The sequence below is a fragment of the Tamandua tetradactyla genome, chromosome 5, assembly GCF_023851605.1.
Source record: "Tamandua tetradactyla isolate mTamTet1 chromosome 5, mTamTet1.pri, whole genome shotgun sequence".
In the NCBI taxonomy this organism is placed as follows: Eukaryota; Metazoa; Chordata; class Mammalia; order Pilosa; family Myrmecophagidae; genus Tamandua; species Tamandua tetradactyla.
The window spans coordinates 97,387,983-97,403,960 of NC_135331.1; the positions used below are offsets into that span (position 1 = coordinate 97,387,983).

Below are 15,978 nucleotides of genomic sequence, written 5' to 3' on the forward strand. Positions count from 1 at the left end.
TCTGAGTCAATAGTAGAGGGGCATCAAGGGAAAACTAAAAATGTGTACTATGGTCAGTAGTTAACAGGAAGACATCAACAGTACCACAGCCCTCCCAGGAGAAATAATTGGAGGGATGGAGGAACAAGTAATAAGGAATAGTTTTGATCTGATAGTCGGTGACTGTTGTGTTTGTTGGTTCTTTGTCATCATGGACCAATGAAAATTGTCTTAAATTGAGAAAGCTGTTTATACAACCAAGTGATGATACTGTAGGGCAAGGTTTGTTTATTTTGGACATTATTCATGATACCCAATAGATGGAGGGAGCTGAAGTGTGCAATGACTGGGAGGCAGAATAGCGAACTGTGATGCATTTATATGACAGAATTTGGTGTGGCTACAAAAAAGGAACAATATTGAGAGGCACACAATGAACTGAATAAACCTTTGGGACAATGTGTTGTGCAAAATAAGGCAGGAACAAAAGAACAAATATGCTAAGATCTCTCTCAGAAAATACTTATTAAGATAATGGGAGCCTAGATTGTAAGTCCTCATAGCAGCCCCACTTAGACTAAAATTGTAAATGTATTTCTAGATTCTGAGACACTGAGTTATATGTGTAGCAGCTGGTAATTCCCTGGAACTTTGAGTAAGTCTGTGACATCTAAGACCCACAAATGGAGTGCTGCAGCCCTGAGAGTTAGCTTAGCTATATATAATAACAGTTAAATTAACCAAAAAAAGAGATCAGTGTTGTCTTTTATTCCATTGTATGACTATACCATCATCTATTTACAATTTTCAGAAAACTGAAAGCAACCATCAAGAGCCATGGTTTTTGGTGCACATTTGTGTTTAGTTATGCTGGGTGACACCTAGAGTGGGATGGTTGGGGCACAAGGTTACTATATGTTCAAATTTATGAGATACAGCCAACCCTATTTATTGATTATTTTTAACTGCTTTTGAGATTTATGTAACTTTTAGTCAACTGGTTTTCATTTCATCTTTATAGCATTTTTAGGAACGTTTAGTTTGGCATAAGCCAAAAGGCATAGCATTAAGTTGGTCTGCTTAATACCATATTTAATTTCTAAAAAGTTTACTCCACAGCTAGTAGCCAAGATTTCAGAGTAGGATGTGCATTTGAATTCCATGTGTCTACCACAAATGCATAATAGTCAAGGAAGGCCAGAGCAACACTTCAGAATGAGATACTGAAATATTAGTTACTGTTGACATGAATTTGTATTTCTAGATGTATCCTTTAAGGAATTGGGAGAAAATGGTCAAAATGCCTAGAGATTGCAAAAATTAAAAATAATATTCAATAGAATGTCAAGTAACCTATTTAATCAAATCAGAGACATCATCAACTACAAAGTTTATCACTGCCTTATAGAACAAAAAATATATGTAAATTAATCAAGAATTTTTTTCTTTCCAGAAGCCAATAAAATATTGCCCTTCAAAACCGGTGAAAACCTTCCTATAATATATAAAAGACTGTAATTTAAATTTTAGACTTCAATTTTAACTGCTAGGATTAGAAAAGTAAAAGTTATTATATTCATACATGTACTCATAGAAATCTATTAACAACCTTTACATATATGCAAGGAAAGAAACTTTCAAATATATTCTTTGGAAGAATTGATACATTTAGAGAATTGGTTATTTGGCAAATTGGCTTTTGGTGACTTGGTCTGCTTCCCTTCAAGGCAGATGGATGTGGTGATTCAGTACAAGTTGGTCTCCTGAGGAATGGGTATAATCTTTGCTTCTGTGAGAGTTGGAGACACTAGACAGCCTCTTTCCTGAGTTTTGTGGTAGAATCATCCTAGCAGGAAAAGGGGCTCTGACGTGTCCCTCTTCTTCCCAGCAATCCTGCTGGCCTCCCGGGAGCTGATCCGCAGCAAACGTCTAAAGCAGATGCTGGAGATCGTCCTGGCCATTGGCAACTTCATGAACAAGGGACAGCGTGGGGGTGCCTATGGGTTCCGGGTGGCCAGCCTCAACAAGATTGCTGATACCAAATCCAGCATTGACAGGTGAGGGGGCACCTCCTGCTTTCTCATACATCTCACCCCACTCTGGCCTCCCTCTTCCTTAGTGCCCATCTCACCCCATCCTGGCCTCTCCCTTATCCTTTCCCCATTCCCCAACACCCTATCCTGCTTTCCTCCTGACCCTCAGTCCCAGTTCACTCAGTTCCTTACCCCTGACTTTCATCCACAGAAACATTTCTCTGCTCCATTACTTGATCATGATCCTGGAGAAGCATTTCCCTGACATCCTGAATATGCCCTCAGAGCTGCAGCATCTTCCAGAAGCTGCCAAAGTCAAGTGAGGAATCTCCTAAGACTTCCTTCTCCCTGTGATCAATTGTCTTTCCTTCCTCACGGCCTATTCTGGGCTAACTAGGAATGGGTCTTGTCTCAGGACCTGCTTCTGGGGGAACCGAATGAAGACTGTCTGTCCTTAAATCCTTATTTCAGAGATGATCCCAAGAAATAGCAGGAGGAGAGGGAGTGGGGGAAGAATGCCAGTAACAGCAGCATTATTAAGCCAGTTACTACCATGAGCAACTGGAATTTAATCCCTCAGAGATCTCCGTTCCACATAGAACTCCTGTTTAGCCATCTCACCCATGGGATAACTCCTGAAGTCATTGTTGGTTGAAGAGTTCTGGGAGGTATAACTCTCTGGTGTGCCATGGGTACAGGCAGAATGGGCTTATGGGCCCCCAGAAAAAGTGCTCACCCAGTTTGATGTCAGGGCCCTGCACCACAGTGGAGTGGTTCAAGGAGATATGAATGGGGCAACAGAGGCATCCACTGTGAACAAGGAATCAGGCCTGAACATATAGCCTGATAGAAGTCATCTCCAATAGAACCAGAAGTGCAGTAGCAGATGGTTAGCGTGTATCAAATGCTTAATGCATGCAAAGATGCCATGTGAAGAGCTTATAAGCATTGTCTACTGACAATAGACATAAATCTATTTATAAGCCTGAGGCCATGTATTAGAAGCTTTCTGACATACAGCAAGGTGTTTATGAACTGGAAGATCTATAGAACATAAGTTTCACCCCTGTTATTCCATAGCAGCACAGACGGAGTGACAGGAGGGGAGGATGTGATTTGCTGAGGCTGCACATCCGGACCATAGCAGAGCTGGAACACAGTTCCACTGACCCCTGGGCCCTTGTGTTTTGCACCACATCCCCCTGAGCCACCCTCAGCCTCCTCAAGTCTGGAGCTGATGATCTTCCTTTCCCACAGCCTGGCAGAGCTGGAGAAGGAAGTGGGCAACCTGAAGAGAGGCCTCAGAGCTGTCGAGGTGGTGAGTGCATCTTGTCTGCCCACCTGGGTTTGAGAGGTTTGCCATCAGAGACTGCTCACACTGCCTGTGACCTCTGATTTCTGTGATCTGAAGCCCTTGCCTGGGGTGATAAAACAACTGACTCAGTGGGTACAGAGGGCCTCTAACCTCAGAAAGGGTGATTGGATTTTCTGGAGCTTACGATTAGGACTCTACCAACAAATGGGGGACATCCATCTTGAGACTGTTACCCTTGTCATCATCAAACATGATGTTGATTTGACAGTGGAGTGGAAAGAACCACAAATCTGCCACAGGCTTAAGCTTGATTTAATGGATGGGAAAAGGACTCCACCTGCCTTTGAAACTAGCTAGGGGCAACTAGCCCAGGGTGTGACAGTGGAGACTGCTGCTTCCAGAAGGTCCTTCCTTATGTCTCTTTACCTCTTCTTTTGACTATATTCTTTGCTGGAGATCCAGGTCTCTGATCCCCACCATTTCTGCTTTGATGGCTTCTCAGTCAGTATAATATCTGGCTTTAGTATACTATCACCGGACCCCCCATACTGAAAAACCGGAGACTGTTCTCATCTTCACTGTGTGGGAGAGGGTCATGGACTGAGACAATGAGGTTAAATAGGGGAGAAAACCTTTCCCTGCCATTATGGCTGGGGCAGGGGAAGAACAGAGGTGGAGAGTTCCAATTTTATAATGCTCTCAAGAATTACTACGCAGTGTGTAGCAAGGCTGGAAGCCCTAGAATTGCACATGACTCACCTGGGCATTTTGTTAAAATGTAGATTCTGCCTGGGGCCTGAGTTCTGCATTTCTCAGAAGTTCCCAGGTGAGGCTGATGCTGCTGATCCTTGCTTGGACCACGCTCAAGGCTCTAGGGAATGTTGGTCATGGTGGGTGAGGCAAGGGTAGGGCAGAGTGGAGGAGGTGATCTCTAATAATCTCTTCCACCTTTAAAACTGAGGTTCCAAAGACAGGCTCAGTGTGCTGTGACAGGAAGGGTGGCGGTGAGCCCCTGAATTCCTGACTCTTATCCAAGCACCTAATGAGGACATCACCCTTCTTCCTCAGGAGCTGGAATATCAGAAGCGCCAGATGCGGGAAACGAATGACAAGTTTGTCCCAGTCATGAGTGACTTCATCACAGTTTCTAGCTTCAGCTTCTCAGAGCTGGAGGACCAGCTAAACGAAGCCAGGGACAAGGTAAGGGCACCCAAACCCTCAGTCTGACCCCCACTCCTCCTCTTGGCACAGCTCCTTCACTTATCTCTACCACAGATGGTCCCAAAAGGACAAATCCCAAAAAGGATAAATCCAGAATCACAGAACTTTGAGGAAAACCCACTTTCCTCACTCCTACGTGAAAAGCAGTGACAACCCTGCTACAAAGGTCATGGTCCATGTGTCAGATGTCAGGGATTTATCTCACACTTACCCTACAGAGATTCAAGGGGGTTAAGAATCTTGTCCAAGGTTGCTCAACTAGATGTGATACAGACCCGGGTGAGAATCCTGACCTGAGAGCTCAATTTTGGGGTCCATATGCCTTTTACTGCTTCTCACACCCAAACACAGATACACTGGGGGGTTCTTAGTAAAATGCAGGTTCTGATTCAGGAGGTCTGTGGTGGGGCCTGAGATTTGGCATTTCTAACAAGTTCCCATGCCATTGGGCCACACTGAGGAGGTAGTCTTTCTGGAAGACATTAAGTGGGTTGAACTTGAGATAATAGTCAGTAAAAATCAGTGCCTGGCCCATAAAATTACAGCTAGTACCTTCTATCTATTAACTTATTTAATCCCCACAGCAAAATTATGAAGTAGGTTCTATTATTAGCTCCTTAAGGATGAGGAAACTGAGGTACAGCTCAGGATCTGTCAGCAGGCTCAGATTCTCCACCTTTCCAGGGTATCAGCCTCAAGCCTTCCCCCTTCCCCATCATCATAATGGAGGTCTGCCATACCCTCTAGCCTTGTTCTAGCTGCAACTCAGCTCACCACACAGGGCTGAGCCCACCATGCTTGGGGTGGCTCTCCATCAACCCCTGTCCTTCCACAGTTTGCCAAGGCCCTGGCGCACTTTGGGGAGCATGAGAACAAGATGCAGCCGGATGAATTCTTTGGCATCTTTGACACCTTCCTGCAGGCCTTCTTGGAGGCCCGGCAGGACCTGGAGGCTATGAGGAGAAGGAAGGAGGAAGAGGAGCGGCGGGCGCGGATGGAAACCATGGTGAGTGGGCTGGGCAGGGCCTGGGGAGAGAGAAACTGGCTATGCCAGTGCTATCTGGGGAGTGTCCAGTTGAGGTGTGTATGAAGAGACCAGGGACAGAAGAACATTGTGGGTGCTGATGTCAGCCCCAGAAGGAGAGAGGAACCCCTTCCTTGCCTGAAGGAGAGGGCCAAGGGCAGGCCTAGATGAGAGCGGTGTGAGGTGGGGAAGCAGGGGGTATTTGGGCAAAGAGGAAAATGGGGCCCAGTGATGGGCAAGCATCATGGTACACGAGCTAGGGATTACCCCTGGTTGGGAGGCAGTTGCTTTGGACAGCTGCTGTGACTTCAGTCTTTCCCCCTATTCCCCTACCTTTCCAGCTGAAGGAGCAGAGGGAGCGGGAGCGGTGGCAGCGGCAGCGGAAGGCCATCCCAGGCAGCTCACTGGAGGAAGGAGGAGAGTTTGATGACCTGGTGTCAGCCCTGCGCTCGGGGGAAGTTTTCGACAAGGACTTGTGCAAACTCAAACGCAGCCGCAAACGATCAGGGAGCCAGGCCCTTGAAGCAACCCGGGAACGGGCAATAAACAGGCTAAATTATTGACCTGAGGACTGGCCACAGAGAAGGGTAGGAGACAGGGCCAGGGCCCAAGAGGGGCATAGGAGAGGAGGCAGTGATGCTTAAACAATTTGGTGCTTGGTTTAGAGCCCTGGGCTGGGTCCTAGGGTAGGGGTTGCGTGTGGCTGGACCAGGTGTCTCCTCACACTTACTTTTAGGGGTTCTTCTCATCTCCCCTTCATGTTATTCTTTCTGCATCTGCCCCCTAGGGTTCAATCTCTGAGGCTGGCATGGAAATCGCATGCCTAGGCCTTGGGCCAGGTAACTACAGGATAAGGGGGCCCTGCCCCCATCCCCCACACCGTGGGACACACATATAGGCACAGAATTGTTCCAGATCTTCCAGACCCCAGGAATCCATGTACCTTGTCCAGATTCCATGGGCAAGGGGGGAGAACAAGAGAGGGAATCAAAGTTCCCATCCCTCAAAAGCTTGGAACTTTGAACTAAACTCTATAGCTGCGGGATCCTCTTGGGTAGAAAAGGAAGAGTCATTGTATAATGTAGCTCTACTACGTTCCTGTAAAAAAAAAAAAAAGTTGGGTGGATGACCAGGGACTAAAGCCGTAAGGACAGAGAATACCAGTGCCTTTTTCCTGCATGTCTTAAGTTTGTCTCCCTTCCTTCCTTCCCCCCATCGTCATTCTATCTACTAATCCAGAATTCCAGAAGACTCACTGCTGAGTTCCAACAATAATAATGTATCTGGTATAAAAGGGGGTTCAAGAAAGATTCCATCAGTACAACTCAAGCGTTAGGCATAGGGATCAGGGAACAAAACTCTCCTCACCTCCCCCAAATCTAAATGTTGTCATGCAACCAGTCACCTCAACACATTGCCTAGGAGTTCCTGATAGCCCCCTTGTGGGAAGGCAGCACTTGAATGCCTAGCTCCACCCCGGAGCTCCCTGGTCAGCCACTTTAATGCTATACAGAACCCTGCTTTTTCTCAGGCACAGGTCAGTGACCTCCCACTCTGACCAGCCTGCAAGAGATTATTTTGAGCCCCATGTACCCTACTGAGGCTGGCCTTCCTGGAGAGGATTCCAAGGGACAGAGTTGCCAATCTGTATTTACATGTTGTACTAAAGGTGTTGCCTTCTGAGGCATTGGGGCTGAGAAAACAGGCAGGGAAAGCTGAGGAGATAAATGGGAGAACCAGATCAGGTACCAGGGATGTAGGACAGGGCCCCGCTCTGCCTTCTGTAAGCAGTGTGTTCCCCAACCACGTTGGCCTTCCTCTATTTCCACCTTCCATTTTGTCCCTCTTGAGCTGTGTTTAGGATATAGGATGACAGCTAGACAAATCCTGTCTCCTAAAAGGTGAGGTTAATTCCATCAAGGCTTTCACTTTCTATACATTTTTACCTCTGTGTCATAGACCTGCCCTACTTGACCCCCACCCCACCCCACCCTTCCCTTTGTATCTCACCTTCTGACCCATTCCTTTGGCTCAGGGTTCCTACCAGCACACAGACCGGTGGGTTCAACCGATTCTTCAGCTGCCTATCTTCTGCCTTTTCCCCACATCAGATTCCTGGGGGTGAGACCTTAGTAGTTGCAGTTGAAGAAAAACTGGGTGAGCCCAGCACATGTGTTGGTTTGAATTGGGTGTGCCTGTGTGTTCTGGTAGGAGGGATCCGAGCAAGTGCAGTCTTGGCTGGGAGAGGTGTGAAAAGGCCATTGTGGAATCTAGGTGAGGGCAACAGAAAGGCTCCCAGGAAGAACAGCTGCAGAGAGCTTTGTTCCACCTTCAGCACACCCAGAACTGCCTTTCTGCCACCTCCCTGCTGCAACAGCAGGCATTGGGCTGATGGGAAGGTTGTAGGTGGGGCCTCTTAAGGTCCTCTCTCCACTGGCTGGCCCAAGGGAAACCTAACCTGCCAGGGAGCAGAGGAAGGCTCCGCTTCTGTCCAGCAAGCATTTCCTAGCAAAAAATGGCTAAGTACCAGGAAAGATAAGGAATATGGAAGCTGTTCACACACATTCAATCTGTGGAAAAGCACAGTTTGGTTTAGCTGTTTACAGAGAGCACAGACATAGTTCTAGGGCCCAGGCCTCTCACCCCAAATGTTGTCTCCTTCTCTATTTATTATTTTCTAGTTCTGGCCAGTGGCTCTGGCAACAGAAGCCATTGTGGCTAGTTCTCCTCCAGTGCCTTGGACTGTGGACCTCTGTGGATGACTCAGCAAGAAGGGGCTGGTGACCCACAGAGGTGGCTGAGCTGGTCCCTGACATGCTAAATGTTTAAGCCTATTATATTTGTCCCTTGGACTTACTTTCCCCAGGGCCCTTCCTGCCACCTTTGGCAGCTGTCTAATCTTATATCTGGTGTAAAATTCATAGCCAACTTCATACAACCTGGACCTGCTCAGCAGTAGCACCCACTCCCCATCCCCTGTGATAGAGTATTTAGAACAGTGGGAAAACTCATCTGGGTGGATGGGGAAGGGTCTGGTCTGTACCCTTCCTGTGCCCCTTCCCCACCTCCACCCCAGCCTGTGAGGCGCTCATGCCAATGCTGCTCTCACCAGCTCTTTCAGATGACAAATGAGTCTAATGTACAAAATCGGCAGTGCCCTTTTTATCTGCACCTTTTTTATAAGAATATATTGTAATACTAAAAAATATTAAATCCATATCATCCCCATTCAGTCTGCCTTGAAACGTGTGCCTTCTTCCCAGGAGGAGATTCGGGGAGGTCTGGGAGCAGGCATAGCCATGCTGTGCTGGAGCCAGCTTGTCCCCATTTCAAGAGCTCACTGTCAAATTTTCAGGAATTTTGCCCATCAGTTGACATCACATCAGTAGTTTGAAATCAGGTGGGAGTATTTATACCGCAGAAATGACCTTCCTTCTTTTTTCTGGACAGCCTTCACCAGTATGTGTCAGCATACAGGTGAGGAGAGGGAGGCAGTCAGGAGGTGCCACTCAGGCAGACCCAAAGAAGCTTATCCATGCTAGAGAACCCAGCAGGGCAGTCCAGTGTGTGTGGGGATGTGAAAACCAGGAGCCTTTAATTGCACTCTCCTCATCTCTTAGAGCCAGTGATATAAGTTATGAGCTTACACCTCCACTTGACGACATTTAGGTTAGATGGTGATTTTCATACCTCCTACTCCACTTGTACATTCTCCTACAGGGGAAGGCAACTATATAGAGAAGATGTCCCATAGGCCCTTCCAGGGTCTCTTTCTTTGTCCTTTTCTCCCAAGAGAGTGGATCTTGGGATGGAGTTGAGGGGAGAAATTGCAGCAGCTTGGAACCTCTGTAAAGACTTGTTCCTCATTCTTGCATCGTGGCTTTGAGGTGCATAGTGAGGATGATGACAATTTTCAGCTCTCTTGTTTCCCTGATATGTTCCAGAATAAAGAGGTGCAGAATGGCAGTGAGCAGGGCCAGCTGTGTGGCATGTGGTCGCTCCGAGCCATAGGAGCCATAGCTCACGTGTGTAGAATCTGTTTAAGAGCACAAGGGACCAAGAAAAGGGAGCTGGCAGGACAATAAAAATGTTAAGCCAAAATCCTGGAAGTCGGATAGGGACAAACTCTGGCAAAGGAAGTGAATAATTGGCTCTCCCAAAAGAGGGATGGTAGAGAAGTAGGGAAAGGGTGGGGGCTGTAGCTTCTCACAAAGCTGGGAAGGCAAAACTGCTGAAGAGAAGTCTTGATACATTCTTTATCCAAGCTTGTGCTTTTCCCTTCTCAAAAAGGGTCCCTCTGCTTAATAAGCCCTTATTCCTTCCTCAGGGAAACAGAAGAAGAGAAAACCCAGAATGAGAACTGGGAGTTATGGACTAGACTATCTGAAATAGAACATCTGAAATCTATAAATAACTCAGTGTGATTTCTCAGTTATCTAGAATTGCTCATTGCAATCCACTCCCATGACTTTAATGTCTTGGAAGGCTCATGGGACTTGTCTGTTTCCTCTCGGTATAAAGGAGATACCTTCCAAGTCACAGAATTATAGATCATCTAGCAGTAAAGCAGTGGGTTAAGCTCAGGCTCCTCCTGGTGAAGGTAAATAATGATCGGTTTAAGGAATGTGATATCTTTTCTGCAGCTCAAACTGCACCCTGCCTGTTAATGTGGCTGGGCCATTGGTGAGAGGGGGCAGGAGCTTTAAGTCTGATGAAAGTCTCCCCGCTGACCCCCTGTCTTGCTAAGGAGCTTGATCTCCTCCAGCACAATGTCCCTACTGACAGCCTTGCACATGTCATACAGGGTGAGGGCAGCCACAGCAGCTGAGGTCAGGGCCTCCATCTCTACCCCTGTGGGGCCCCGAGCACGGCAAGATGCCCTGATCACCACAGCATGGCGGGTACTGTCCAGCTCCAGCCGTACTTGGACATGGCTCAGAGTCACGTGGTGGCACAGAGGAATCAGCTGGCTGGTCAGCTTGGCTGCCTGGACTCCAGCCAGCTGGGCCACCACCAGGGCATCTCCCTTCTTTAGCTGGTTTTGCTGGACGAGCTTGAAGGCCACGGGCCCGAGGAGGACCACGGCTGAGGCCATGGCCGCCCGCTCAGTATCTGGCTTCCCGCCTACATCTACCATAGCTGCCCGTCCTTCTGTGTCCACATGGGTTAGTTGGTCTGAGGGTGACAGGGGTCCTGAGGGGGTGGCAGGAGCCTGAGACTCTGGGCTAAGGCACTGTGGGTTGGTGTCTGAGAGTAGGTGGGAACTGGAGTGTCTCTGCGGGGAGCCAGCCCCCAGCCACTGCTGGGCTGGGGAAGGAGCCTGGGGGACTCTGCATCCTTTCCACAAAGTTGCCATCTGGCTGGAGAAACTCTGGCTGGATCTCAGACCCTGAACACAGAGGGGAGCCCAGGAGAAGATGGCGGGTGGGAAATCTTGGACCATCAAAAATAACTCTAGAAAGCAAGAGGGAAAGAGAAGAAATAATAAGTCCAAAGGGCAATTCTTTTTTTCCCCATCTCTTATTCCCAACCCCTTAGGCCACCCAGAGCCCTCTTTCAAATTGGGGAAAGAGGGATGAAGGACAAAAAGCATAGTGAGAAGAGATAAAATAGAAGACACACAGATATAGGGTCCCCATCTTACATGCTTCCAGCTCTTCTCACCACGTGACACACAGGGAAATGGCCTTGCCAATTTCTTTTGTGTAATGCGGGTGGGAGTGGGTGCTCTTAGGCTCCCCTCCTCACAAAAAATATTCTTGTTTCCAAAATTCTCTTAAGAAATGCCTGAGGTATGGAGGCTGAAGCCTGGATCAGATGACCTCTCAATGTCCCTTCTTTTTTTTTTTTTGTATGCTATATGACAGGGATCACATTTCAATCTTTTTCCATGTGAGTATCCCATTATCGCAGCACCATTTGTTGAATTTTTTTTTCTCTGTCTGCTTATTTCTTTGGGGAAGTACATGGGCCAGGAATCAAACCCATGTCTCCCATATGGCAGGTGAGAATTCTACCACTGAACTACCCTCGCATCCCGTCCCTTCATTTTTAAAAGGAAAACTATAGCTAGGTCAGGTTGAATTGCAAATTACAGGGACTTTCATCTTCATATTCTCTAAGAGTTAATAGGGATCACTTAGTCCACAGATAAGATACTAAGGGAAATATTTACTGTTTCTTAATAACATCTTTCAAGTCTTCACAAGCACATCAGAGGTGTCTTTCTGCACACAAACCATGGCTGAGTCAAGCGATCTTTAGGGCCTCACCCTTTAGGAACCTGGCAAATTCTTGTTACTCAAAGGCTGGTCCATGGATGAACAGCACCAGCATAATCTGAGAATTTGTTAAGAGATACAGAATTCCACCACAGACCCCCTGAATCAGATACTGAAATAACAAGCCCCCCAAATGATTCATATGCATGTTAAAAGAGAAGCCCCATTCTAGGCAACTTTTGGTTTTATAGAAACCAAGCCACTCTAGTTCCTCTAGATTCTTGACTGCAAAAAACTGTTTATGAAGCAAACAGGTCTCCCAACTTCTGACCTTTCCATTTACTCTGGGCTTCCAACCTTGCCACTGTCACGTACCCTCCCCCCTCCCTGCCATAAAGGTGCATCTGCATGGGGCAAGGGCCAACAAGAGGACTATGTGGGAAGAGAAGGAGAATGATGGTTTTCTTCTTAATGAAATGTTTTGGTGAGCTGCAGTTCCTACTCTGCCTGGCTTCTGTACAAAGGTGATCTTTGGACTGTCTCTGGCACACACCAACCTGCTTTCTTTTGTGCCACCAGGTTCACTTGGCTTCAACCTCTGGAGAAAAGAATCCTTTCCCTAGTTTTTCTCACTTTCTCTTACCTAGTGCAAAATGCAGGGACCCAGATCTGGGTGTGGCCAAGGGAACAAGGCCTCACCTGCCTCTAAGCTGGGTATAATGTCAGAGAGGCAACAGAAATCCTAACATTCACTGTGGACTGGCCCAGTACCCCAGGGTAGGAGACTGCATATGGCTTTATAAAAAAAGGCATCTTTTCTTGAAACATCTATGCATATGAGATAAGTCTACATAAGTTCCCAAGAGTTAAGGAATTAAGTTGAAATCTGGCCATCTCCTCCATGAAAAGGTGAGGAGCATAATTAACTTGCTGCCTCAAGCTCTGCCTGGCACAGAAGCATAACAATGCATCAATCAATGGTGGCTAACTGTTCAGGTATACTCTCATGGGTTGGTCTACAGTTCAGAGGGGAAGTGAGGGCTGTAATTATATCCAAGAAAGGAGATTCTAGAGCTGAGGAAAAGTCTCTACTTTAACCAAGAACTCAATTTTTAGAGAACAACTAACAGTGATCATTAAATCTGGAGGACCTCCCTCTCCCATTTCTGATGAGATAGTGATTATTTTGCTGGAATGTGTAGTGAGAGGAAGCCATGGACAGGGAAGACGAGAAACAGTAAAGGCTTGAAAGGGTAAGAAAAAAATGGAGGACTAGAAGGAAAAAGAGAGTGAGAATATTGGAATGAAATGTAAGAGCTGAGGGTGCCTTATGGTAGGGCCCTAACCCACAGGATCCCAAATGATAAGGGTGAGTGGTTACGTACTGATGGGTCACCCACCGATGAGGATCATGGGCCGGTTCTTCATCTGGGAAATATTGAACATGCCTGGGATAAGGGAAAGATGGGGAGGGAGAGAAAAGCAGGGGAGGGGGAGGAAGAGAAAGGAGGTAGGGAAAGGAGAGTTCACTGCCAACGAACAGATGGACATAAGTGGCATGACAACCACCCATGTACATATATTCACCTTACACACCCTGACAAAAAGCTCCCACATGTATACTGTAAGGTCGCCCATGGGTGCCCAGGACACAGCCCTCCCTAAGCAGAAGGCAAGGTAGGTATGGCATGAGCAAGATGCAATGACACTTCTCTCCTTGCTACCCAAGAGATTTCAGGCTTCCCTCTTCTGTGTAGTTGCTTCTATGCCAACTTCCCCAAAGAAGGAGAACCATCACCGCACCCCAAACCTAGAGGTTCAAGAAGAATGACTGGCAGTGAGGACAACACTGAGTTACCACTTCCTGCCTCCCAGGTGGTCTCTCATTTTTTATCCTATAAAGATGGACCTCTCTCCTGCTAACAATGGTCCACTCACCGCCCAGACCAGCCTTTCCCACTCCTGCCCCATACCTGCATGTTGCTGCTTCTTCCTGCCCACGGCAGCCCCAATGATCCTCAGTAGCTCCTCCTCAGAGGCCCCTGCCCGTAGGTGATCCCGTAGAGATACCTCTGAGTTCCCAAAAAGGCAGACCTGCAAGAGTCAACATGGGGGTGAAGACAACAGAGCCTCCTGCATCCCTGAGCCTTGGTCTCCCACATCACCTCCCTGGAGTCCCCTGTGGACTGAGCAAGGGTGCAGAGGCCTCTGTGGCAGCTGCAGGCAGGGCTCATACTCAAGGTAGAACTGTTGGCTGTGAGGGACAGAAAGTGCTGGATGGAGAGTTGGAGAGTCAGAGTCTGGAAGGGCAAGAAGCATAACTGGCATCTTAGTGCCTGTATCTGACTTATGGCCATGTTTCATTTGTCTTGTGGAATGTACTTTACCAAATTCAATAGCTGCTCACTGAGACTGCACATAGAATTTGTGTTGGGAGGGCAATGGTGGGTTGCCCTCAAATTTGTACCATCTCCTGAGACATTCAATGGAATGGCTTCTTTATTTCCTAGTTGGTTAGAGCTGGGTCCTGGCAGTCTCCTCTAGACCTGGCAGGCACTTTCCATCACACCTCAACCCCATCCTGGTCTGTTCACTCATGTGTATTACCTCACTCCTATATACCTGCCTGTCCCCCACAGTTGAGTTTGATTCCCAATTTGGAGCTTAACAACAGAGGGTTGGTGGAGATAACATCTTGAGGTCACTGAGTGCTCTTTGAGTGAGAGGCTGTGTGCTATGGGGGACTCGGGGAGGGTGAGCCAGTCTCAAAATCAAGGGGACTGCCATCCTTAGAAAACACCTACTATGTGCCAGCTCTGTACAAGGCACTGAGGACACAGAGATGGCAGTGGGGGAAAGCCCATGTGAAGAGAGAGACTAGAGTGATGCATCTACAAGCTAAGGAACACCAAGGATTGCCGGCAACCACCAGAAGCTAGGAAGAGGTAAGGAAGGATTCCCCCTTACAGGTTTCAGAGGGAGCATGGCTCTGCTGACACCTTGATTTCGGACTTCTAGCCTCCAGAACTGAGAGACAATAAAATTCTATTGTTTTAATCCATCCAGTTTGTGGTGCTTTGATACAGCAGCCCTGGGAAACTAAAACCATATATTTTGATTTGAGAAACCCTTGAGGGCATAGACCATTAGGAAAGAAACAAATGAAATCTAAGGCAGAAGGTATACTAGTTCACTCTACTGGTTATTCTCAGTTCCTCACTCTCCCATCAGACCTCAGGTTTCCTTCTCTGCTCTTTTCTGCAACCAGAAGCCTTCCACTGTGGGCTCTGCCTTGTAGGCTCCCTTCCAGATGCTTTCTGCCTGGGTTTGACCAATGGGAGATCAGAGGGTGCAAGGGAAAGGTCGGGCTATCTCATCCCTTGCTCCAACATCTCTGGCAATGGCTGCTTTCCTCTACAACTACAGCTCCAACTGGGTGGTCTCTCTTCTGAGGGTCCAGCTCTCACTGGGCTTCAAGGATATTACTTCCTCCCCTTGCCTCTGGTCTAGGGATGGGAACAGCTATTTGCTGTCACTCAACTCTAGTGCCAGCATCCCTTGTTGGTTTCCTTAACCGTGCTCTATAAATAGCCTCTTCATTACATTCTCTTCAGAATCCCACCTTCCATTTCCTAATGGGGAACAAGTCAATTCTACATCTCTGGCCCAGAAACAATCTCCTATCTTTTCAACAAGCTGTTGGACAGTTCCATTTGGATGTCAAATTTGATACACCTAAACCCAACCCACCATTGCCCTCCCAACCCTAAATAGGTCCCCAGGCCTACCAGCCATCTAGACACCTTCCTATGCGCTTTCCACATACTTCACCTAGAGCTTTGATTCTCCCTTCCTATGCTCCCTAGTCTCTCACACATTTGGAGCACTGCTAAGCAGCCATCTAATGGGGCTTCCTACCTCCAAATCCAATATGTAGGTTATTCTTCCTAAAACATGGATGGAGGATGGATGTTTCTACCTTATTTAGAACCCTTCCATGGCACCCACTGTCAAAAGGACAACATTCTGTGCCTCGTACCTGAGTAATTCAAAGCCCTCTACCTCACTATATCTGACTCTACCTGCCCTAACCATTTTAGTTTGAAAGCCAAATATGTATCCTTGTCTCCCCTCACTTTCCTAATCCATTCTTCAAGGCTCCTCAAGGCCCACAAGGCTCATCCT

General features: G+C 47.4%; 2 protein-coding genes across 10 annotated transcripts in view; one reads left to right on the forward strand and one right to left on the reverse strand.

Annotated features, from left to right (window-relative positions):
* The window catches only part of DAAM2 (dishevelled associated activator of morphogenesis 2), a 146,488-nt gene extending 131,611 nt beyond the window's left edge, over positions 1 to 14,877 (forward strand). For 4 of the 7 annotated variants that reach the window (XM_077161710.1, XM_077161712.1, XM_077161711.1 and 1 more), the window contains 6 exons: positions 1,868 to 2,036; positions 2,224 to 2,331; positions 3,270 to 3,330; positions 4,396 to 4,527; positions 5,384 to 5,554; positions 5,914 to 14,876. In XM_077161710.1, the coding sequence (XP_077017825.1) occupies positions 1,868 to 2,036; positions 2,224 to 2,331; positions 3,270 to 3,330; positions 4,396 to 4,527; positions 5,384 to 5,554; positions 5,914 to 6,135 (863 nt within the window). In that variant the 3' untranslated portion in view covers positions 6,136 to 14,876. Of the gene's footprint in view, positions 1 to 1,867; positions 2,037 to 2,223; positions 2,332 to 3,269; positions 3,331 to 4,395; positions 4,528 to 5,383; positions 5,555 to 5,913 lie in introns of all 7 variants that reach the window. The other 3 variants (XM_077161708.1, XM_077161714.1, XM_077161713.1) reach the window with 2 other exon arrangements.
* MOCS1 (molybdenum cofactor synthesis 1) overlaps positions 7,567 to 15,978 on the reverse strand; it is a 38,361-nt gene continuing 29,949 nt past the window's right edge. The window contains exons 9-11 of one of the 3 annotated variants that reach the window (XM_077161716.1): positions 13,767 to 13,887; positions 13,194 to 13,241; positions 7,567 to 11,026 (exon numbers count right to left, since the gene is read on the reverse strand). In XM_077161716.1, coding sequence (XP_077017831.1) covers positions 10,275 to 11,026; positions 13,194 to 13,241; positions 13,767 to 13,887 — 921 coding nt within the window. In that variant the 3' untranslated portion in view covers positions 7,567 to 10,274. Of the gene's footprint in view, positions 11,027 to 13,178; positions 13,242 to 13,766; positions 13,888 to 15,978 lie in introns of all 3 variants that reach the window. The other 2 variants (XM_077161718.1, XM_077161717.1) reach the window with 2 other exon arrangements.